The following is a 25,667-nucleotide window of genomic DNA, read 5'->3' as shown; positions in this document are numbered from 1 at the left end:
AGCACTGGATTATGATTGCTGAGGCAGTAAGGGATGATTTTAAAATCCGAAACAAGGGGCAAGGCATCTGTGGATACTAATATAACGTCTATGGTGCTCCCAGCGACCCCTTCCGTGAACATTGGGATGGTTTCACAGGCACTTGGCAGAGCCTAGCTTGTGATTATTAAATCATGCTTTAATATGAAGGTATTCAGAGCGTCCCCTTATGAAGTGTGTTCAAAATGTACCCTCTGGACACCTCTATCTGCTGGAAGGCCACACAGATGACAATCTCCAGGGAGCATAATGGAATATTAAAACCCCAACCCAGAGCAGAACCACTTCCTGATTCAGATGTAAGTAGAAACTATCTACAAACTCATCCAGGGCCTCAATTACTTCACATGCCGGTTGATTAAAGATACTATTTGAAAAAAAATTCAACAAAATGTCATATTCCCCTATTAATGATATGAGTGAGACCAAAAACTGTGGTGAGGACCATTTGGGTACGACATTGACCTTTGTCATTTTAACGGATACAAAAGTGGCAGGACTGCCACGTGCCTTCCTGCTGGTGAAGCAAGAGCTGATTGGAATGGAGCAAAAAACATCTGCATAATACTTTTCTGTTTTGCTTACTTGGTGGATAGATACTGAAGTATAATAAATCCACCTTTACTTCGATTACTGAATCCCGGTCCTTATTGTGTGACCAAATGGATTACACTGTTACAATTGTGAGTTTTGAATGCTATCTCCCTTCACCTCCCATTCAACCACAATGGTCTATAGGATGCAAATTGTCAACCCATGCAGCTGCACCATCACATGCATCGTTAAGAGTGTGACGAAGAAAACCTGACTTGCTTGGAGTCATGAAGATTACCAGTAAGTAACCGGGACGTTTCCTAGCTACCATTAGTAAGATAAATGCCATAGAAATTCTTACTTTTTCTGAGTGTTTGTTTAATATTAATAAATGTATTCTTCCTCATTATAAAATAAATAACATTGCTTTAACAATCTGTTTATTGTGAGTGAAAAATGTGCTGTTTGAGCTACACTTTCTACATCCTCACCACCCTCCCTGAGGAAACATGGACCTCCACCCTCTGAAAGTCAAAGCCTTTAATGTAGGCCGCTAGCAATTAGTGAGCTCACAATAGTATCTGGTTTCTGAGTTTCCAAGGACAGTGGCAATGCTTTCTGCAAAGATAAGCATTGCTGCCTTTGATTTACACAGGCCCATTAGAATTGAGCTGAAACGTTTGCACAAAGGGGGTAACTTGGTAATCTACTTGGAGGGCAATAGTGTAGGAAAGGCCCCTTTTTGACAAGCTCACCCCCCACTTTTTGCCAACTGGTACTGATGTTCTTGACTGGATGTGCACTAGGTCCCTGCTAATCTGTCCCCAGTGCTTGTGCTCTTTCCCTTAAAACTGCAACATGCTCAATTGTAGCTCATTTGGGAAAGCCTTTAGCACCCCTGTATGTCCCTGGTAAATAGACCTATGCCTGGTGGTACCCGGAGCATGGGTTCTGAAGAAGGTCCCTATGGGCTGCAGCATGTATTATGCCACCTAAAGGGACCCACACCAAAACTGCATGCAGACTGCCAATGCAGGATGCGTAAAAAGGTGCAAGCTCTTCTGAAAACACGACATTGCACACTCCTTTGGTGCAATGCCCAAGTACACTGCATGTCTTTCATGTAAGTCACCCCTACAGCAGTCCTTAGAGCCCTAAGTCAGGGTGCATTATAATACATGTGAAGGCATAACTGCATGAGCAGGTAGGCCCATGTGATGCCTGGTACCATTACTTGGGCATTGCAAGTTATCAGGCAGCCATATTAGTGGTATGTTCTGGCACTGGCCAGTATGAGTTATCCAGCTACACAGTGGCTGCACTGAAAATAATAGTGTTTGGTACCAAACACCTCAGTTAAAAAAATCTACACTGATGCCAGTATCAGATTTATTGTGACTAGCACCTGGAGGACACCTTAGAGGTGCCTCCTGAAAACATACTAGTGCACTAGTGTGCTGACTGACTGGTATCATGCAGCCTGCCACCTCAGACATGTTTCTGACTACCTGTAGGCTGCTGCTGTCTCGACAATTGCAAAGACCCAACTCGTCCAGAAGCTGTGCATCCTACTAACGTCTAGGAGGACTGTCCATCACTTCAACAACCTCGCAGCATCTCCCTTGGAGTGGAGGAGCCTCTCTCCTGCAGCTGCAAGCACTGATCGCACTTGTCCGGTACTCCGGAGCATTTGCTGCAACCCTGGCTTGTTGAGTGTCCAGCCCAACTACCACTAACACCAAAACCAACTTCAGGATCAATGAAGCCTGCACCAAGAGTGGCCCGCCTGTCCTGTTTTCCTTCCCTCTCCAGGTCACCCTGCCATTGACTTTAATGCATAGTTTTGGAGGCTACCAACCCGACCAGCACATCTGCACTCGAACGTAACAGGGCAGGTAAAACCAAACTGCTGGTGGTTTCTTGGACCTTGGCCCTTAAGCACCTTAAGTCCCAAAAGGCACCCTCCAGAAACACTTGCAAGTATATAGATGCAGTGTAGGTTTCACCCATAGGGTAACATTATCGTTTTCAAGGCTCATATCTCAAAAATCTTTATTTGAGCATTTGTCTGTTTTACTGTAATAATCTTATCTCTGAAAGTACTTATCGGATTCCGATGATCTTGGTGTCTAAAGTATATAAAAATGAGTGTTCTTTTTCTAAAGTGGTTTTGGATTGTCTTCTTGAATATGTGTCTCATGTATTGGCTCTATGTACACAAGAAATGCTTAACACTACCCTCTGATAAGCCTATGCTGTTCGACCACACTACCACAAATAGAACACTTGGGATTATTAATTTAAGCCCTGTAAATCAATAATGGTTTGTCAGTACGTTTTGCATGGTGTGCCCTTAAATTGGCATTACCACATAAAAAGTCAGCTTCCTACAAATGGTATTTATGGTCCTATGACAACTGTGGTAAACAAAGGTACCCAATATGGATATTGCCCAGGAACCAATGACTGCCCCAGGACCTAGAGAAAGTACCTCAGAGAAACAGATTTCCAATGTACATTGGCAGAGGGGGAGGTTGGAAATTGTAAGCATTTGGGGCCATATGTATGAAGGTACCCATTTGCGAATCTCAAATAGCAATTTTTAAGAAATCGCTATTTGAGATTCGCAAATTGGTATGTATGTAGAAAATCGCATTTTTTTGCGATTTCTTAAAATTCCATAATTGCGATTAGCAAATTGCGAATCGCAATTATGAAATACTTTCCCATTCATTTCTAAGGGCCAGGAGGCCCATAGGAATCAATGGGAAGTTATTCTCAATTTGAGATTCGCAATTTGAGAATCGCAAATTGAGAATAATTTCAAGGGTGCAGGGGTGTCCAAAGGACACCCTGTTGCACCCCTGAAATTAACATGTGTGCACATGTGGTGCACATACATGTCCTAAGGGCATGTATGTGCTTCACAGTGCACTTTGAAAAATGCAAAAAAGTGCATTTTTCAAGGAATTCGCAAATTACCACCAACTTGAAGTTGGTGGTAATTTGCAATTCCTTAAGGCCAATTTGCATTTTTTTAATGCTTCTTACATTGAATTTAAGGAATCGCAAAGTTTGTGATTCCTTAAATTCAATCGCAAAATAAGGAGTCGCAAATTTTGCGCTTCCTTATTTTGCACCCAAATTCTTTCATACATACCATTTAGCAAAAATGAGTTCGCAAACGCCGAAATTCGCAAAATTTCGGCGTTTGCGAACCCATTTGAGCTTCATACATATGGCCCTTAGCTTTTTCCTTCTTTTCTGCCTTAAAATGATGAATTCATTATTTGTGATATTTCTATAGCAAAGTTGGGATTGTTCAGATCCTGCCACATAGTACTGAGGATGCATTGAGTTACAAGTGTGTCATGGGAACTAAGGAAAGCAGAGAAAATGGCTCTTGTGCCCAAATTGGATAATAAAATACAGTCATAAAGGGTGCATCCCAGACTCCAGTGCCACAGCACTTGCTGCACTATTAACAACTACGCTCATGTGAGGTTAAGATGCAGTGTGCTGGGTTCTCCTCGTCAGTGTGTGAGTGTGTTCATGGTCAGGTTCTGTGGGGTTGTGTTCACACGTGTCTCACAAGTGTTTTATTGAGCGCGTACAGTCTGTTCCTCTTCCTCTGGTTGGTGGTTTCAGGTGGAGAGAAGCTTCATCATTTTGCAAGATCCTGGAAACAGGAGAAAGAGGAGGAGTTGTCTTTGCTGGACTCACTACCCTGAGTCACGAGTCACTGGGTCTATAAAACGTAGAGAAACGTTGTCTCTGCAAAGCACAAGCCAGAGAGCACAGCAGGTGAGAGGTCATATTTTGTACTGTTACAATTCCAGTAGGTAAGAGATTTGCCCTGTCTGTAGTTTATCTGGGGGAGGGCAGTGAAGGTAAGAGATTCACCCTGTCTGTGGTGTATGTAAGAGAGGGCAGTGGAGGTAAGAGATTCACCCTGTCTGTAGTGTATCTGAGAGAGGGTACTGAACTGAAGGTAAGAGATTCACCCTGTCTGTAGTGTATCTGAGAGAGGGTACTGAACTGAAGGTAAGAGATTCACCCTGTCTGTAGTGTATCTGAGAGAGGGTACTGAACTGAAGGTAAGATATTCACCCTGTCTGTAGTGTATCTGAGAGAGGGTACTGAACTGAAGGTAAGTGATTCACCCTGTCGGTAGTGTATCTGAGAGAGGGTACTGAACTGAAGGTAAGTGATTCACCCTGTCGGTAGTGTATCTGAGAGAGGGTACTGAACTGAAGGTAAGAGATTCACCCTGTCTGTAGTGTATCTGAGAGAGGGTACTGAACTGAAGGTAAGAGATACTCCCTGTCTATACTGTATCTGACAGAGGGCTCAGTAAGTGAGAAATATTCCTTGTCTGTACTGTATCTGACAGAGGACAGAGTAGGAAAAGATGAATCCTGTCTCTAGTATATCTGAAAGAAATTCTGGCGGTAAGAGAGGCACCCTGTCTTTAGTGTATCTGAGAGAGAGCACAGCAGGAAAGAGATTCACACTGGGTGTACTGTATCTGAGAGAGAGTAGAGGAGATAAGAGAGTCACCATGTGTGTACTGTAGCTGAGAGACGGAAGTAAGGGGGGGTCACAGATTCACCCTGTCTATAGTGTGTCTAAGAGAGAGTATGGGAGGTACGAGCTGCATCGTCTCTGTATTGTATCTGTGAGCGAATAGAGGAAGTAAGATATTCACCATGTCTGTACTGCACGTTAAAGTAAGAGATTAACCCTGTCTGAACAGTACCTGAGAGAAGGAAGGGGGGTAAGACTTTTACCCTCTCTATAATGTGTCTAAGATAGGGCAGAGGAGGTAAGAGATTCACCCTCTGTGGACTGTATCTGAGAGAGGGTGCTAGAGGTAGGATTTTCACCCTGTCTGTACTATATCTGAGAGTGGGCAGCGGGGTAAGAGATTTACCCTGTCTGTAGTGTAACTGAGAAAGGGTACAAGAAAGGGTACAAGAGGTAAGAGATTCGCCCTCTATATACTGTGTCTGAGAGAGAGCAGAAAGGGTAATAGATTCCCCCTGTCTGCACTGTATCTGAGAGAGGGTACTGAAGGTAAGAGATACTCCCTCTCTTGTAGAGTATCTGAGAGAGAACAGAGAAGGTAAGAGATTCACCCTGTCTGTACTGTATCTGAGAGAGGGCAGTAGTGTAAGACATTCACTCTCTCTGTACTGTATCTGAGAGAGTGAACAGGATGTTAGAGAGCCATCCTCTCTGTACTGTATCTAGGAGAGATTAGAGCAGGTAAGAGATTCACCCTCTCTGTACTGTATCTGAGAGAGTGAACAGGATGTTAGAGAGCCATCCTCTCTGTACTGTATCTAGCAGAGATTAGAGCAGGTAAGAGATTCACCCTCTCTGTACTGTATCTGAGAGAGTGAACAGGATGTTAGAGAGCCATCCTCTCTGTACTGTATCTAGGAGAGATTAGAGCAGGTAAGAGATTCACCCTCTCTGTACTGTATCTGAGAGAGTGAACAGGATGTAAGAGAGTCATCCTCTCTGTACTGTATCTAGGAGAGATTAGAGCAGGTAAGAGATTCACCCTGCCTGTACTGTGTCTGAGAGGGTTGTATGAGATTTCATAGAAAAAAACGATTTCATGGAATACCATTATTGAGAAAGTCTTTCATCTAAATTGTTTAATGAAAATTGTCAGACTGAATGACATTTACCCTTTTTGCAGAAACCAATTCATAGAATGTCTTTTGGTAGAAATTGGCTTTCAAATGCTTAATTTGAAGTGTAATTGCAATGACTGCAGGTCTTACTTTCAGAAACGTTTTTTGGGAGATATGTATTTCAGTGGTTTACTTCAGGGTACCTTAATTCAAATGTATACATTTTACATTGTCAAACAAGTACTTTGGATGCTTTGAATTCACCAGCATATTCAATTTACCACCCGTAAACACCATCCATTGCTGGCCCCTCACAGCTCCTAAAGAGCATCAACCCCCGGCCCATAAAACCCATCACCACACCCAAACTACACCTATCATTCAAGCTTGAAAGAACTGTGTGCCACATAAATCCACCATCCCTGAACCACAAACTCACTCACTACCCCTAAAACCACCCACTCCTGAACTCTAAAAAAAAACCTTCGACACCTAAATCCTATTCATCCCATACCCTTTAAAAAACTTCAGGACATACACACTCCACCCATTCCTGAACCCTAAAAAATCCTCACCCCCCCTAAATCACCAGCCATCCAGGACCCATAGGAACTTCTCATCACCCTAAGCTACTTATCCATGAACCCTAAAGACCTCTTCCTACGTCTAAACTCCACTCATTCCTAAATCCTAAAACACCTCACCACCAAAAACGCCACCCCATCCTGAACCCTAGGACCTCATCTCCACACCAGCGGCTACCCCTAATGGAACCTTAAAAACCCTCACCAGCTCTAAGCTCTACCCATCCATGCACACTAAAACCTCTAAACACCCTTACACTGCACCCATTCCTGAAACCTAAAACAGCTCACAAACCTAAACACCACTCATCCGTGAACCCTAAAAGTCCCTCTTCTTCCCTATCGTCCATCCATCTCTGATTCCTAAAAACCCATTTCAATGCCCAAACTTCAATTATTCCTGACCCCTAAAAAGCCCTCATCACCCATCAACATTAATCATTCTTGAACCCAAAAACCCACAGTTGTCCTAATCCCCACCCAAGTTTAATGTAATTTCGGTCTTTTCCTTAAAATTGTCTTTCATTTCAACTGTTTCTTTTAATGATCGATTTCTTTAAAATTGGTTTTCCCTGATTTGGTTTCCTCCACTGTGGTTTCTCAGTATTTGTTGCCCATTAATTTACACACATCAGCCTGAGAGAGTACTATATCTGATAGAGGGAAGCAGAGTAAGAGATTCGCCCTGTTTCTGATGGCAGGCACTCACGTGGGAGAGGTACAGGGCCCAGGGCACAGCAGGTAAGAGGCATGCCCCCTGTGCAGAGCCTCTCCCTGGGTAACACAGTGCACTGCATACATGCCTCGCTTGCTTGTTGATCCGCCCACTGGTGTATATTATGTTCTAAACATTTATGTACAGCAGAATATGACTGGTTCAAGGAGCGCTGGCCAGGGTGTACCAGACTGACCCAGCACCCCGGTGTGCAGGGCATGACCCTGCAGTACTGCAGCATGTCAGCCCTCTGTGCATCCCCAGGGGTCAGGTTTCCACGGCTGTGGGAACCAGGCTCTGTTCATCCTCTGTAATGCCCATGACACGCCTGACGTCACCAAGAACAAATGGCGGGCAGATGGGCTGTGTTGGAAAGCAGCCCCGGCCTCCCCACAGGGCGAACCCTGCCACGCACCGGGGTCAGATGGAGATGGTGGGAGGTGGGCGCAAGCATCGACGGTTCCAGAGCCCTTCCTGCACATGGTGATTCTGGGGGCTGCCGGGGTAGGTGGGGGTCGGGCAGGCCGTCTCTAACTCTGTCCCTTCTTGTCTTTCAGCCATGGGTCCCGTGAGAACTGCCCTCCGGTTGCTGCTGGCACTGGGCTTCTTGCAAACAGCAGCGTCTTCTTTCTACGGTAAGGCCTTGTCCTGAAGCCTCGGTCCCTCTTCCCTACAAGCATCAGCCTCTCTCCTTAGAGGAGTCCAGAGAGACCTTCCTCGAAGGCCCAGGGCTCCCTTCAATCCTCGAGCTCAGTCGTTCTTCTTTTGATTTCTGTGTGTTGTTTTGTGTAATGTGACTCACGCCTTTTGGTTCCAGTGGTGTCGGAGCCTGATGTATGTCTGGACTGAGCTGTACTGCTCTGACGTACTCTGGGACCTGGTGCCCGCCCCCGGGGCAGTGCTCAGTCAATAACGCTAGGGGGCGTGAGTCTGAGATGTTCCAACAAACAAAGAATTGTACACAACTAAAGAGGACAGGGCGGTTGGTACCAATGGATTGTGGGAATGGAGAGGGTTAATGGAGTTAACTTTGATTTATTTGGAACTGTAAATCCAGCCAGTGGTGGATCTCTGTGGGATGGTCTGGACGGTCTTGTCCACTCGAGTCCAGTTCCTCCTCAAAGCAATGGAGGATAGAGAGGACCAGGAAAGCAGGTTAGCATAAGCACATACCCAACATCAGCAGACTACCCTTAGGATGGACAGTGAGAGCAGGCTAGCATAAGCACATACCTAACATCAACAGGCTAGGCTTAGGATGGACAGTGAGAGCAGGCTAACATAAGTGCATACCCAACATCAGCAGGCTAGTCTTAGGATGGACAGTGAGAGAAGGCTAGCATAAGCGCATACCTAACATCAGCAGGCTACCCTTAGGATGGAGAGTGGGGGCAGGCTAGCATAAGCGCATACCTAACATCAACAGGCTAGGCTTAGGATGGACAGTGAGAGCAGACTAACATAAGTGCATACCCAACATCAGCAGGCTAGGTTTAGGGTGAACAGTGAGAGCAGGCTAGCATAAGCGCATACCCAACATGAGCCGACCAGGCTTAGGATGGACAGTAAGAGCAGGCTAGGATAAGCGTATTTCCAACATCAGCAGGATAGACTTAGGATGGACAGTGAGAGCAGGCTAACATAAGTGCATACCCAACATCAGCAGGCTACCCTTAGGATGGACAGTGAGAGCAGGCTAGCATAAGCACATACCTAACATCAACAGGCTACCCTTAGGATGGAGAGTGGGAGCAGGCTAACATAAGTGGAGAAGTGTGGCTCACTGGTTAGAGCAGGCAGACCCAGAAGCAGAGGTCAGACCCGGGACCAGGGTTCAATTCCCGACGCGGCAGGGTCTTGAGCTCAAATGTCCACGGACTCGATAATTCTCGCTTCGGTGCCTGACCTAATCATGGGTTCACACTCTGCAACTCTGGGCATTAAGCTTGCTTAATCTCCACAACGGCCCCCCGCGGCGGGATGCCTGGCTTTCACCTTGGGGATTCCCTGTAGGGGCTATCTCACAGGGAAAAGCCAGGACGGGTTCCCAAGGCAAGCGCTTAGAGACCCCTGGGTTATAAGCGCTATATAAATCCAACATACAATACAATACATACAATACAATAAGCACATACCTAACATCAACAGGCTACCCTTAGGATGGAGAGTGGGAGCAGGCTAGCATAAGCGCATACCTAACATCAGCATGCTAGGCTTAGGATGGACAGTGAGAACAGGCTAGCATAAGCGCATACACAACATCAGCAGGCTAAGCTTAAGATGAACATTGAGAGCAGGATAGCATAAGCGCATACCCAACATGAGCCGACCAGGCTTAGGATAGACAGTAAGAGCAGACTAGGATAAGCGCATACCCAACGTCAGCAGGATAGACTGAGGATGGACAGTGAGAGCAGGCTAGCATAAGGGCATACCTAACATCAGCATGCTAGGCTTAGGATGGTCAGTGAGAGCAGGCTAGCATGAGCACATACCTTTCATCAGCAGGCTAGCCTTAGGATGGACAGGGAGAGCAGGCTAGCATAGGCGCATACCTAACATCAGCAGGCCAGGCTTAAGATGGACAGTGAGAGCAGGCTGGCATAAGCACATACCCAACTTCAGCAGGCTGTGCTTAGGATGGACAGTGAGAGCAGGCTAGCTTAAGCACATACCCAACGTAAGCGGGCTAGGCTTAGCATGGACATTGAGAACAGGCTAGCATAAACGCATACCTAAAGTTAGCAGGCTAGGCTTAGGATGGACAGGGAGAGCAAGCTAGCATAAGCACATACCCAACATCAGCAGGCCAGGCTTAGGATGGACAGTGAGAGCAGGCTAGCATAAGCGCATGCCCAACATCAGCAGGCCAGGCTTAGGATGGACAATGAGAGCAGGCTAGCATAAGCGCAGATGTTGATGTTGGGTATGCTCTTATGCTAACCTTCTCTCAATGTCCATCCTAAGCCTAGCCTGCTGACGTTAGGTCTCAATATCCATGCTAAGCCTAGCCTGTGGACATTGGGGATGCGCTTATACTAACCTGCTCTCACTGCCCATCCTAAGCCTACCCTGCTGATGTTGGGTATGCGCTTATGATAGCCTGCTCTCGCTATCCATCCTAAGCCTAGCCTGGTGATGTTAGGTATGCACTTATGCTAGCCTGCTCTCACTGTCCATCCTAAGGGTAGCCTACTGATGTTGGGTATGCACTTATACCAGCCTGCTCTCACTGTCCATCCTTAGCCTGGCCTGCTAATGTTAGACTGCACTTATGCTAGCCTGCTCTCACTGTCCATTCTAACCCTAGCCTGCTGATGTTAGGTATGTCTTTATGCTAGCATACTGTCACTGTCCATCCTAAGGCTAGTCTGCTGATGTAAGGTATGCCCTTATGCTAGCCCGCTCTCACCGTCCATCCCTCAACCTAGCCTGCTGATGTTGGGTATGCGCTTATCCTAGTCTGCTCTCACTGTCCATCCTAAGTTTGGCCTGCTGATGTTGGATATGCGCTTATGCTAGCCTGCTCTCACTGTCCATCCGAAGCCTAGCCTGCTGCTGTTGGGTATGCACTTACACTAGCCTGCTCTCACTGTCCATCCTAAGCCTGGCCTGCTAATGTTGGGTATGCGCTTATGCTAGACTGCTCTCACTGTCCATCCTAAGCCTGGCCTGCTGATGTTGGGTATGCGCTTATGCTAGCCTGCTCTCACTGTTCATCCTAAGAATAGCCTGCTGCGGTTGGGTATGCACTTACGCTAGCCTACTCTCACTGTGTACTACAGAGAGCACAATCTGAAGTAATGCACACAACAGCACTCTCTAGGACGTGTCCTGCAAAGAGCACTCTCTGAAGTACTCTCAAGTATTGCATGCAGCAGTGCCCTCTAGGAGGTATTGTGCAAAGAGCACACTCTTTTGGACTGCACACAGCAATGCATCTTTGCAGGTATTAAACATAGCCCATACATTCTACAGCAGGGTCTGGCTGGGACAGATTATAAGCCCGGGCACCAAAATAAGATAGATAAAATGAGTATACTCACATTTGCAAATCAGGGGTTGGGGGGTGTTTGAACTTGTAAAGAAATGCTGTATCATGGGATACTGCCTGCATTTGTTTTCAATTGTTGGGGTAACATTGGGGAAATCATCAGTAAAAACCGACTCATCACCAGAACATAAAACAGGTCCATAAACAGGCAAAAATCAGCCCACACCCTGCCCTTTTAGACCAGCCCTTCGGGCAGTGCCAGATTGCCCTATAGGCCAGTCCGACTTTGTTCTAGAGGGTATTGCACAAAGTGTACACTCAGGCATTGCACACAGCAAAGCACACTCAGAGGTATTGAATATGTTAATGCATAGCCGGTTGTGTTGCGACAATGTGCAGTCAATGAGGTATTGCACAACAAGCACACTTGGAGGTACTGCACACAATAATGCAAGTTTGGATTTAGTGTACATCAGGACTTGTTGTACACTGCAGTGAACAGATCCAATATGTGTGGAAGAGAAAGCTATCATGTTATCTCAATAGTGCATAAGTGGTGCCTACAAACAGCTTTTGCTGTAAAGTGAGAGCTATTGTCACACACGATACAAAACACAACACAAAACATACATATACTAATTTGAACAGCCAATTCAACTCATTGGCTAATGTGGTTCAGTGGGTTTTAGACTTTGGCTAACAGGAGGGATGCCCAATGGAACAATACATGCCTTTACCACGCATCGATTTACCATGCATTCTTTACAATGTATTGCCTTTACCACGTAAGTCTTTACTACGCATATGCCTTTACCATGCATGTCTGTACAACTAAATGCTAAGTATATTCATTGGAAAAAAGGTTAAAGGGACATTATAGTTTGGAAATAGAATTTTAAAAAACCTTAGAAATTAATTGAAAAATCAAAGGTTACTGGGACGTTATATTTAGGTTGATATTTCGCTCAAACAAAACCAGAGAAATTCAGGGTTTATAGTTAGCTGAGCTAACTATAACTCGCACCCTCGCAATGCACTGCTTATGCCCTCACATATTACATCCCTCATGACATGGTCAGTAACATCACTGATGACATCACCCTTGGAATCTCTGACACGCCCACTCGCACCCCAATATAACTATTCATACACCCACTCCAACTTCCACACTACCATTTTCAAAACCATTGACACACCCATACCCATAGAGTCGTTCAGCTAGAGTGTCTATCACCAACCAATTGATTTGAGTTAGTAAGGAACTAGACCAATGAACAACTTCTTTTAGAGGCAAATTGTGGCCACCATTTTAGTCTCATTCACAGTAAGATGAATCGGAGAAATTCTTTCTATCCATATTTTATTCCTTATAAAACAATATATATATTGAAACATTAGACATGTTAAAATTGTGATTCTTTTGATCTGGTGAAGTATCCAACATCTAATACATAATACCTTCTTGGATTCATAACATAATGTCATTGACCGATGCTTTCAATCTTTAGTCAACAATTTACAATTTAAAATTCAGCTGGACAAAGGAAGTAATTATGTTATATGAACAGACCATCACAACATTAAAGTGCTCAGAGTGCAGTGCAAACTAGCTTGATCAACCCAGGGTATTGATCCAGTTCTTATTATTCCAGATGTTACATACAGATAAATGTTGTCTTTTGAATAGGATTACATGGCCTGCATGATAATAAAGTGCTATCATTGCTAACCTTATTCAGTAAACCTTATGTAATATCATTTCAATATCTTTTCACACAACCTAAAAGCCACTTTTATTACAACAAAGATATATATTAACTGTGAATAACCATACAATCAATATATATACAAAAAAGTGTTTGTTTACTTTAGATGAGCTTAATTAGATGTAAACTTAAGTTAAAAATCGAGAGATAACTCTGAATAAAGGAATATTTCTTTCAATTGATCTAGAAATTAGCATACTCCTAAAATGATAGAGCAAGATCCAAAGTAGAGTGCTGGTCGTGTTTCATGTAAACATTGTTGAGATGTAAACAGTAGATTGCAGTCATAAAAAACCCTATTGCATAAAATACATGGTAATTACAGTAGATTTACAATTCCAAAACAGATTGATGAGCATTTTTAAAGAAGCTTAATCTTAGAAGATCACAAGGACAAATCTCATTTGTAATGCCTGGAGGATTTATGTAAACATTTAAAGTAAAGGGCTTATCAGGTGTATGTAAACATTGTCAAAATGTGAACAGAGAAATGTGTCTACTCTAAGATTCTGACAGTAGCCTAATTTAAATACCAGTTGGATCAAGACAGTTAAACACAAGGTAGGGTTCCCGCCATACTGACAATGAATCAACTATGAAATAAAAAAAAAGTAGATTGCATGTATACCTCTACCATCTCTTTGAGAGTGATTAATCTGTTGTTTAATCAAACCACAGTTTCAACTATTGGAGACGGGGAGGAAAGGAAGAAATGGGAGGAGGAGAAGAACAGCAAAATGACCATATGACTGAGATAGTAGTGTGCATCTTGCTTAGGTCATCAGGGACTAAGAGAATCACATGTTTCAAAATGTTTATATCACCATGACATTTCTCCTAAAAAGGTTAGATACGCAGACTATGCTGTAAACTAATACTCTTGTACAGATCAGGAGCATCATCACTTTTAACTCACTGGAACTTAAAAATGGACATAAAGTTCAGCATCAGTATTCAAACACCATGGTGTTTCCTTTCCGAACATGATAATCCATTTTGATTCAGATCTCCTCAAGGACATTTCAAGATCACTTCCTCTGTGGTTGGCTGAAGTATGTTGAATTCCATAAAAGCATAGATTGCTTCTATCACCTTTATGTTCTTCCCAAATATGTTTCGCAATTACTTATGTGAAGTCCTTCCTGGAGATTCTGCGTAGGTGCTGGAGTATGCAAATTTTTAATTTGTGAATTGTTTCTCCTACGTATGTATTGCCTTAGCTATATTCCAGCACATACACAACATGTGTGGTTTCACAGTTTATGCGTTCTTTGATCTTTTTAATATGTACATCTGACAATACAAATGTGGTTCTATTATATCCCACAGCATAGGCACTTATGGAAGCCTGTTTTTAAAAACAATAACCAATTAGTTGACTAATTTCTTTGATTGGTCATGAAACACTGAATCAGAATTTTCTATAGGAGATGTTTGGATAATCTAATAAGTGTGGTCTCAGGTAATCTTTCTTCCAAATGCTCCAACTATTTCTAATCAAGGTCTTGATTTCCTTATCTGAATTGTTGAAGTTTATGATTTATCTGATCGTTGTTTCTTCTGTCGGGATTACACTTTCTTGGTGATCAATAGGTCCTCCCTGTTCTTTTTCCAATCTCTTTTCATCGTATCTTTCAGCTCAGTAATGGGATAGCCTCATCTTCTAAATCGCTGTCTCCTGTACTTGGGTCTCAAAATGCTCATCCATGGAACAGTTCCTTCTTGCGCTTAAAAATTGCCCTTAAGTCAAACTCCATTTTAAAGCATTTGGATGTGCACTATTTGCAAAAAGAATGCGAATGCACATAATTGGCTTCCTATGTATTTTTGTGCTGCTCTTGTTCCCAATGTAAATGCCAATGTCCAGATAATCGATATTGCTGTTACTGATTTCACAAGTAAATTTCAGCTGCTGAAGATTATTGTCAAGTGATTATAAAAAGGTGTTCCAGCTCTTCTTTTTCACCTTTCTAAGTGAAAAACAAATCAACAATGAAGCATGGCTATAAATCACTTTTTTAGAGCCTCTGCATTAGTGTCAAGTCACACTGTCTCAGACTCCCAGTGCCCCATGGTAAGATTGTCATATTTTGTAGATTATATACTTACCTGATATATACTTACCATTTAGTTGTAAAGGCATGCATTGTAAAGGAATATGCGTGGTAAAGATAATGCGTGGTAAAGGCATTGTGTGGTAAAGGATGTGTGGTAAATGCATTGGGTGGTAAATGCAGCATTTTGTAAAGGCTGTTTCCCAACAGGAGTGTCCATCAGTGGTGGTATCTGTCCTTGGCATATCATGAATTAAAGCATCCTTAAAAGTAGTTCTGCAGTGCACATTGACCCCAGCTCTCTATCTATTTGCTCAGTCTCCCCCCACTGCTCATCCATTGTTCCATGGTGTTCTCTGCCTCTCCCTATCCCACTCCCTATTTTTTTACCTGTACCATTCTTGAAGGTTGTCAGCCATGTCGTGACAGTAAAGTAAAGCTGGTGCATCATAGCTAATGAGTGCTTTGAGTCACGATAAATGTGTGCACACAGTGGCCACTTTTGAATGATTCTGCGGATATTGCAACCTACTCCAGAAAAGCAGGGCTCTGGGAACCTCGATTTATGACCTCAGATACTGCAAAGCTGCCACAGAAAACTATTTCTGTTGATTCCAGAACCTCTAGTAGAAACCTAAATTACTGCACCTGCTACAGAAAGAATTTGCTTGTGGCTACAGGTCCTCTATTATCAACCCAGGCTACAACAGTGTAATCTTAAGTAAATACCTAAGTTACTGCAGCCTGCTAGAAAAAAGATCTGTTTCTCACTACAGTGACCTATATTAGAGACCAAAGGTACTACAGTTCAATAGAGAAACATAATTTGTTTCTGAATTCAGTAAGTCCACAACAGAAAGAATGTATGTCTGACTCAAGTGATTAGAGGGATTTAAGATACTGCAGCCTGTTATAGAAAGGTCTTGTGCAAAAAGAACAATTGATGGACAGAATGCAGAACAATGCCATATATTCACCCCAGTACAGAGATCTGGGCCTAAATCCATCGTTTTATTTGCTCACCATGCCATTCCAGTTTGGACCAAGCCATATACAATTCAGTCTTGACCCTGCACCCAATGGGAACCGTCCAACCCGAACCGCCAGGCCAGGTCCTCCCTGGACTGGAAACAAGCATCCAAGGACTGGTTTTGGGCTTTCAGCCCTCATCAGCCAGGATAGCTTGACTCCAGTGGCATGGAGAGCACAGGACCCACGTCTGGGCATACCCGTCCCACTCGGGGTGGCAAATGCAAAAAGAACAATTGAATGACAGAACGCAGAACAATGTCATACATTCACCCCAGTACAGAGATCTGGGCCTAAATCCATCGTTTTCTTTGCCCACCATGCCATTCCAGTTTGGACCAAGCCATATACAATTCAGTCTTGACCCTGCACCCAATGGGAACCGTCCAACCCGAACCGCCAGGCCAGGTCCTCCCTGGACTGGAAACAAGCATCCAAGGACTGGTTTTGGGCTTTCAGCCCTCATCAGCCAGGATAGCTTGACTCCAGTGGCATGGAGAGCACAGGACCCACGTCTGGGCATACCCGTCCCACTCGGGGTGGCAAATGCAAAAAGAACAATTGAATGACAGAACGCAGAACAATGTCATACATTCACCCCAGTACAGAGATCTGGGCCTAAATCCATCGTTTTCTTTGCCCACCATGCCATTCCAGTTTGGACCCAGCCATATGCAAATCAGTCTTGACCCTGCGCTCAATTATTATTATTATTATTATTATTATTTATTTTTATAAAGCGCATAGTCACCCGGAGGTATCCCAGCGCTAAAAACCCTAGGGAACAGTCCAGCACTAACTGCCAGGCCAGGTCCTCCCTAGACTGGAAACAAGCATCCTAGGACCGGTTTCAGGCTTTCAGCTCTTATCAGACGTCGGTCCTGGGCTCACTGTGCCACTGGAATCAAGCTAACCTGTCTGAAGAGGGGTGTAACCCCGAAACCGGTCCCATGATGCTTGTTTCCGGTCTAGGGAGGACCTCGCTTGGCAGTTCGGGATGGACTGTTCGCATGAGGCACAGGATCAAGACTGATTTGCACATGGCCAGGTCTAAACTGGGGTGACATGATGAGCAAAAGAATGATGGATTTAACCCATATCTCTTGACTGGGGGTGAATCTTTTGATTAGTTCAGCATTTCGTCTATTAATTGTGTGTCTTTTACAGAAAGGTCTTACGTCTGATTGGAAAAATTTCTAGTAACACGCATTGGCAAAGCTTTTTTTTGTTACAATAAGATGAATTGGCTTTCGCAATCCTGTTTAAAAAAGCGCGATCTGTTAGCTTTGTCAATGCTTGTTACAAATCCGCTGTCTTTGTATCATTTTCCCTTTGTTCTTGTTTTCTTGAATCTTTTTCCCATCTTCTCTCTGTACCTTTGCCTTCTTCTCTTCTGTTATTTGTTCTAAGTTTTTTTGTTACCTTTCCCTGTTTCCATACAGTCTTTTTTCTTCCTACTCCCTTTTTTTAAAACTTTTTCCCTGGCTTTACTCTTTGCTTTGTTTCTTTAATTCTCTCTTTCTTACCCTATCCTTCCTCGCACCTTGATTTCAAAATGTTCATGATCCAAGAAACGATGGATACATTTCATGATACACAGGACTGGTGTATTCCCTCAAAATCTTCCCTCACTTTAGTGTATAGAATTCCACAGTAACTTAGTCAGAAAACCTCTTGAATACGCTAATTTCTGCTGATATAAGGTCGGTACTGATAGTTTTCATAGCAGCACTGGCAGATTAGTGTCAAACTGCGGTCTCTTTTTGTAAATGGCACTGTTTTGTATTTTAATCTGTGTTTCCTCCTTGCAGATGGGCTGGAAGAGGTGGAGACTTCCTTCATTCTCAGGTGTGCTGAAGAAGCCAAGCACCTGGTGGATGCCGCCTACAAGCACACGCGCCAAACGTGAGTCTGAAGGTTTGGGTATTACTGGGTTATCTTTGTAGGGAAATGACTCCTCCAGTACGTGAATAGCAGGGTCTGTAAAACACCTATCAGGTGCAGAATCTCTCATCTCATCTACCTGACTCTGATGTCTGCTTGTACCTTATTCTATTGCTGAACCATCACTTCCTGTCTTCCTGTTACTGATGTTCTCTGACCTGCACACCCAGAGCTGCCATCATTGCCCGGCCTTGGGCAGCTCTCCTGCACGTCTAGAGCTGCCACCCCAACCCAACATGCTCTTCCAGACTTATAACCTGCCTGCCCCTCCCAGAGTGTATACCTGCACTGTCTTGCCTCTCATCTCGATTGTTTCCCCTCCAGAGCTGCAATCACTGTTAGAGTGAAAAGAGAATTCACCATAGATCACTGTCAGAACTTCTATCCTTGCTCAAACTCTGACCTACCTTTTAGTGCAGACATAACTGCCCATATTCTTCCTTGGCCCTTTGCAATTTCCACCACTGCTGAATCTGTCATTCCTCCTCCGGGATTACCATAGCTCGACAACATGAGCTCCAATTTCTACCGATTGAGATCCTCAACCTCTTTGAGCTGCACTTCCGGCTGCCTAACATGCCTACCCATCAAAGCTATCCTTGCTTCATCTTTACTCCCTCATACATCCTTTTCAAAGCCACCATCACTGCCTGAGATCTGGTCAGTCAGACATCCCATGTCAGCGCCCAAGAGAGGTTCCCTCACTCTTCCCGTCCAGGGCTAGCATGTGCCTGAACTCTGCCCCCTCGCACTTTCCCTTGAGGCATTCCATCTCTCTGTGAGCTCTTCTCCCTCATTTCCGGCCTCCTGAATGACTACTCTCAAGATGCAATAACTCCCTCCCCTCTGCTCCATCACACATCTCCTTCAGGGATGGCATCAATTCTTGAGCTCTGCTCCATCACACCATCAGCTTCTGAGCTGCCGTTCTTCCTCACACATCACCTCTACAGCTGCAACCTCTGTATCAGCTCTACTCTCTCACACATCCAGTTCAAAGCTATCACCTCTGCTTGCACTCTGGTTCCTTTCCCCCTTTTAGAGCTACTACCTCTAACTAAAATCTGCCCCTCACACTCAGGCTTCAGAGATGCCATCTCTCGGTGAGCTATACTCCTTCACACTTCCCCTCCGAGGTCCCATCATGGCAAGAACTCTCATCACAGTACTTCTCTATCAGACCATGGTCTCAGCTCAGAGTCTCCACTACCCCGTGCAACATCTGCCTGAATGCTGCTCCCTGCCCCGCCTCGAAACCTTGAAATCATCAAATTGTGGTCTCAACATATTCTATAATAACAATAACAACTACTACTATCAATGCTGATAATAAAAGATACTCATCTGGATGGCAAACAATTAGGTTGGTTCCTTCTGTACCCCGAAAAATGCACATTGGAATGTCTCAGGCAATATTCTATGGGTACTGAAACAGCAAAGTCCCTTCTGCTATTTCAAAGCTCCATCCAGCCCTCCATCTCCCTTCCTCATCGGTCTACTCTCCTCCCTACAGTCGCAGCTCCTGTGACAGTAGTGTCGGGCAGTACACCTGCTGCCACCTGTGTGCTGAGAGGAGCTGGTGTCCACCCTGCATGCAGACACATACGTCTTAAGGCAACTGCCGAACAAAAGGGTGCATTCTATACAGATGTTTGTGTGTGTCCTTGAGCTAGAGCCATTGAGTGGGCTAACTAAGATGGCTGTACACGAATCCAGCTCTGGTGGTGAGATAATATCGCCCCACCTCTGCCCATGCGATACTCACAAAATGGTCCTGTACCTGCTTGCGCTGCTGTTCTGCTTCTTATGTTGCTTAAACCTTCACCACTATTACCCATACTATGCCTGTTTTGTGTATGTGAAGTGACTTTGTGTGCTGCACTGCTCCCCTATGTGCTCTACCCACACTGTGCTTTCTGTGAGCTTGCTCTATCGTTGCCCTTGTGCACCGCACATCTGCACTGTATGCCGATGTATCTTGCACTTCTACTATCTATTTTATTCCTGTCCAGTGTATGTGGGGCAGCTTACCGCTGCCAGATGTGCCTTCTCCATTGTGTGCTGCTGAATAATGCATTGCTGCTGTACACTATTCAGCCTGTGCGTCATCTCTCTTCTATGTGCTATGCACGTGTGTCATTTACCACTCCACCTTTCCTTTATCTGCTGCTGAAACCTGCATCCCTCCTGCCCAGGCTATGCCTGTCCTGTGTATATGTGATAGGTAGTACTGCCCTGCTGATGTATGCTTTACCTTTACTCACCGTGCTGTGTTAGTGGCTAGTTATGGCTGCCCTCTCTTCTATCTGCTGTTGAAGTATATACCACTGCTATTGATACTATGTCCTGTTTACGTGGGGTACATTAGTCTACCCTGGCCATGTATGTTACACCTCTCCTGTCGCTGACAGTACAAAATGCACCGCTATGGTCTGTACTATGGGCCTAGTTAGTTTGGTGATCAAGTTATTCTGTCCCAAATAGGACCTGATATCCCGTCTGCCATATTAAAATTGCAGTATGTCCTTTGGTACTTGTAATATGGTGTACGGGCTATCTGTTGCGTTTGTAACAGAGTAAATCAGGTCCTACATGTGCTCTGTTACATGGGGCAGCACAATTACCTTCCCACGTGTTGAGAGCTGTTCTTGTGATGGATTCTTGTTTTCTCCTGATAGTGAGTCCTATCAATCTACATCTTTTTCTCATAGTGATGGTGCTCATGCTCTCTTGCTTTCACCTGGTGAGCAGTTCCTGGTTGGAGTTGGTTTGTGGGCAGAAAGTGCACACTAGTTACTGGTAACTGGTATGGAAGGCTGACATTTTGGTGATGTTGTTTTTTGACATCTGTCAACATTCTGATCCACAAAGGACTGTGGACTGAACGCAGCTCTGGTAAAGCCTCATCTGTAAAGAGGTGACCTATAAATATTGATCAGCATCACAAAAACATTCTTGGCCTTGTTCAGGCTGCTCTTGACGTCACTGTTCGCCCCTCCATCATGTCTGATAGTACTGTCTGGGTAGGTGAACTGCTCAGCCGTGGCTAGGTACTCACCATCCACCTTGATTAGTGAAAAGTTTGGAATGGTGAGTGGCATGGCTTCTGATTTTTTCATGGTTGATCTTCAAGTCTACTTGCTGAGCATAGATGTTATAGAAAGATGTACTTTTCAGCATATGCTGGTAAGTGTGAGAGATTAAGCTTGGTCACCTGCATAGTCTAGGTCCTCAGTGTAGAGAATGAGATCCAACTAACGCCTCTGGCTTTGTCTTCTATTGTGCGTCACATCACCCAGTTGAAGACCAGGTTGAAGAACAATGCTGCTATCAAGCATCCCGATCTCATGCTTGTCTTGACTTTAAAGCTATACCATCTCCTACCTTGCAGGTAAAATGATCATAGAAGGTCTTGATCCGTAGAATTATCTGCTGCAGTATGCTATTGGCTCTCAGTATATGCCAGGGGTTGTCACAGTGCATACTGTTAAAGGCGTTCTCAAAGTCAATGAAGTTGATGTATAGTTGTCTCAGCCATTCTATGAACTGCTCCCTGATGTTGCGTAGAGTAAGGATCTGAATCACATCCTATGCGAAACCCAGCCTATTCTTTAGACTGAGCACTTTTTTGTCCACAGCATCAGAAATGCGTTGTATGATGATTTTCACCATAAATTTTTTCGGGTTTGACAGGAGGGTGATTCCACGCCAGTTGTTACCTTTGATCAATGCTCCCTTCCTTGGAAACTCAATGATGATGCTTTGCTTCCAGTCATCTGGTACTAACGTTCCCTTCCAAACTGATGTAAACACTGACTAGAGTATCTTGGTTGATGTTTCAGTGTCTGCTTTGAACATATCTGCATTTAAGCTGTCTTGGCTAGAGCTTTACCGTACTTGAGAGATCGGATGGCAGTGATAATGTCTTATATTTGTTTGGTGCTGCGGTGTTCACTCCCATATCAGCCTCTGCTTCTTGGATGTCTCCTTCGCTTGTTGGTAATAGTCTTTTTTTGAACTGCCCAGCTTTCTGCTCTTTTTTTCTTGTAAGTAGTCAGCCTTGCTTGTCCATGATAGAGGTGCTGAGTATTGCGTGAGATTTACCATTGACTATCCCTGTGATCTTGAAGACCTTCCGTGATCTCTTTTACAGGGTGCCACCTATGCTTGGCTGCCAAGTTTATCCATGTGCGCTCACTTGTCTTCTCTTGTCATTCTTTTGACTGCTCTGTTTGCTTCTATGCACTGTTGCTTGTACTCCTGCAGCTTTTCAGATGTAGGCTCCATGGGTTTCTTTTTCGCGGCCCTCCTGCCTTCAAAGCTAGCTATGTGCTATGACATATTCTTCCCTCTTTCTGGGCTTGGTTACCAGACATGTTTCACTGCACTTCAAAGATATTAGAGAGACCTGTTCCCATTTTGTGTTGACTGCACTTTCAGCTGGCTCAGTTTGATCTTCCGTTTATGCCAGGAGTAAGAACCTGTTTTTGATTTGTAAGATACATTTCTTCTCAGTCTTGGGTCCTGTAATTTTGCCACATCGAAGTGCTGTCAACCTCATGTTTTGCATTAGTGTTTTTCTGAGTATCAGCTCTACAAAAGTGGTCGTTAGATGGTGATCACTGCCAATGTCTGATCCTCTACTCAATCTGACATCTTGCAGTGAGTGGTTCCATATTCCACTTATCATGTGGTCAATCTGCTTTCTGTCTCTGCCACTGGGTGTGAACTAACTTAGTTTATTCATATCATGGGATGGGAAGAGTGACTCTCATGACCAGATCATTAGTGACACAAAATTCCAACTTTTTTTTCTCCGTTGTCATACATTGTTCCACAACCTTCTTTCCCATGGCTCTGTGATGGATTGTGTTGTAATTTGCCGCTTAAGCTTTCAAATTTCCCATCACAGTCTTCAGGCCGTTGTTCGGGATGGCTTCAAGCTCAGCTTGAAGCTGTTGGTAGAATATATCTTTGACTATTTCCTCTGCGTCATTTGTTGGAAGATAGGACTGTATAGAGGTGATGTTGATGTGTCGGCATTTTAACCTGGCTGTCATGAGTCTGTCATCCTGTCAGTAGTATCATTGAGACTTTGAATACTGCCAATCATGCATGCCTCTTGCAGAGACTCTGTTCTTGCTGCTGTTACCGTAGCAAATGTGTTTTTATGGGACAAGGTTGTGAGCCTTGTGTTCAACCCACAACTTGTAGGACCAATGGAATGTGCTTCATCTAGACACTACTCTTTGGCCTGTACAGTTTGGATGACCTTGCCTGGAGACTAAGCACTCACCAGTATAGCTCTACGGATCACTGAGACACACAAGCCCCTTGACCACTTCAAGGCGGTGATCCTCTATCTGCTGGTAAAGCATGCACCACTGCTGCCAATGCTGTGTCTGGTCTGTGTATGTGGGATAGTTTTCTCCACCACTTGCATGTGTGCTGCACCGTTCTTCTATCCGCTGATGAAGTATGCACCATTGGTGTTCTCACTTACCTTTCCTTTATATGTGCGGGAGTTTGCTGTACTATTGGCCTTGCTAGACATGCCCATTATAGAGGACCATTAGCACTGCACAACTATTCAAACTGTGCTCATCTGCATGAATTGCAAATATCTGGCTGGCCATCCTTAGTATACTTTACGTCTTGCTACTGACCAATAACACTCCTCATTCCTCACACCTAAGCAGATCCCACATGAACACCTTTTTCCTGAGGTCAACTTCACAACTGTTGCAAGATTTAGTAAATTAACACTGAGCCATTTCATGACAGGACATGCTTTGGCCATCATCATGAGTGGACACTTTATGCCAAATTGGTATTCAGAGTTTTACTACAATTACCCACATGATTTTTCCACCAGGTAAAACCTGGGTGAATTTGTGGAGGAACAAAACTAAACATTCTGCGTTTTATAACCAACAGAGGAGTGACTTAGGGCCATATGTATGAAACTTAGATTTTGTGAATCTCAAATAGCGATTTTTAGAAAATCGCTATGTGAGAATCGCAAAATGCTATGTATGTAGGATTTGCAAATAATTTTACGAACCCTACATATTCCTTAATTGTGAATCGCAAATTGCAATTCGCAATTAAGGAATACCTCCCCATTCATTCCTATGGGTCTAGAGGCCCATAGGAATGAATGGGAAGATATTCTCAATTTAGAGAATCGCAAATTGAGAATGCAATTTCAAGGGTGCCAAGGTGTCAAAAGGACACTCTGTTGCACCCCTGAAATGTGCATGTGTGCACATGTGGAACACATACATGCCCTAAGGGCATGTATGTGCACCACATGGCACTTTGAAAAATGCAAAAAAGTGCATTTTTCAAACAAAAAGAAAATTACCACCAACTTCAAGTTGGTGGTAATTTACGATTCCTTAAGGCCACATTGCACTTTTTCTGTGCTTCTTACATTGCATTTAAGTAATAGCAATTTGCGATTCCTTAAATGCAATTGCAAAATAAGGAATCAAAGATTTTGCGATTCCTTGTTTTGTGAGGCAGTTTTGTTTTCATACATACCAATGAGCCAAATTGCGATCACAAATGCCAAATTCTGCAAATTTCGGCGTTTGCGATCGCAGTTTGGAATGATATATACGGCCTATAGTTCTGTGTCTCGAATACAGAGATGATCTGCTCATAATATTAGATTTCAAGGTCACTGGAGGATTATTTAAGGGCTCTCAGGTTCATTAATCATAAACTGGTTAAGAATGTGTAGACTCTTGGGCCATCAGAAATTCAAGTCCGGAAAATGTTTTTAAATTACATTTTGCCTGCAAGATCCTACCCTCCGAGCTTACAATTTGATGAGCGTTCCTAATTGGGAGCTGCATCATTCAAGGAATACATTCTTCTAGAAAAGTTTAATTAAATAAGGGAATTGGGGATCTCCTCGTTAGATTCAGATCTAACAATAAAAAGAGTAACTATTGTGAGGGACTCTTTGTAGGTTTATCTATATAAAGTAAAGAGGAACATGTTCTACCATTCATAACCAGGCATAGTAACCAAGAAGGAAAGATGTAGATATGGTTCTACTACACTCTGAGGGGCAGATTTACAAGCCCCCTGCGCCACCAGTACGTCAATTTTTGTGACATACTGGTGGTGTATTTTCCTGCTCCATATTTACAAGGACGGGACCTTGTAAATATGGCCCCTTTACACGCAGCACTTTGCGTGAAAGGGGCGTTCCATGGTGTTGCTGTGGATGTTCCCACACAGCACCCATGGAACAAGATACATTTCCAGATTTACGAGGAATCGTAAATCTGGAAATGCGTCTGAATGCTACGCCACCCTCGGGGTGGCATAGCGAGGCGCAACGAGGAGA

The 25,667-nt window shown here is 44.0% G+C and overlaps 1 protein-coding gene across 1 annotated transcript in view; it reads left to right on the top strand.

Moving 5' to 3' along the window:
- The first annotated feature begins 4,314 nt into the window (after positions 1-4,314).
- Positions 4,315-25,667, top strand: part of LOC147729756 (myeloperoxidase-like) — a 158,942-nt gene continuing 137,589 nt past the window's right edge. Inside the window, exons 1-3 of the mRNA XM_086954642.1 lie at positions 4,315-4,377; positions 8,075-8,152; positions 18,172-18,265. Of these exons, the coding sequence (XP_086810768.1) occupies positions 8,077-8,152; positions 18,172-18,265 (170 nt within the window). The 5' untranslated portion in view covers positions 4,315-4,377; positions 8,075-8,076. The remainder of the gene's footprint in view (positions 4,378-8,074; positions 8,153-18,171; positions 18,266-25,667) is intronic.

This window comes from Lissotriton vulgaris, chromosome 2_1 (genome assembly GCF_964263255.1).
Source record: "Lissotriton vulgaris chromosome 2_1, aLisVul1.2, whole genome shotgun sequence".
Classification (NCBI taxonomy): Eukaryota; Metazoa; Chordata; class Amphibia; order Caudata; family Salamandridae; genus Lissotriton; species Lissotriton vulgaris.
Note: the sequence above shows the minus strand (reverse complement) of the source record. Positions and strands in the feature narration are given on the sequence as shown.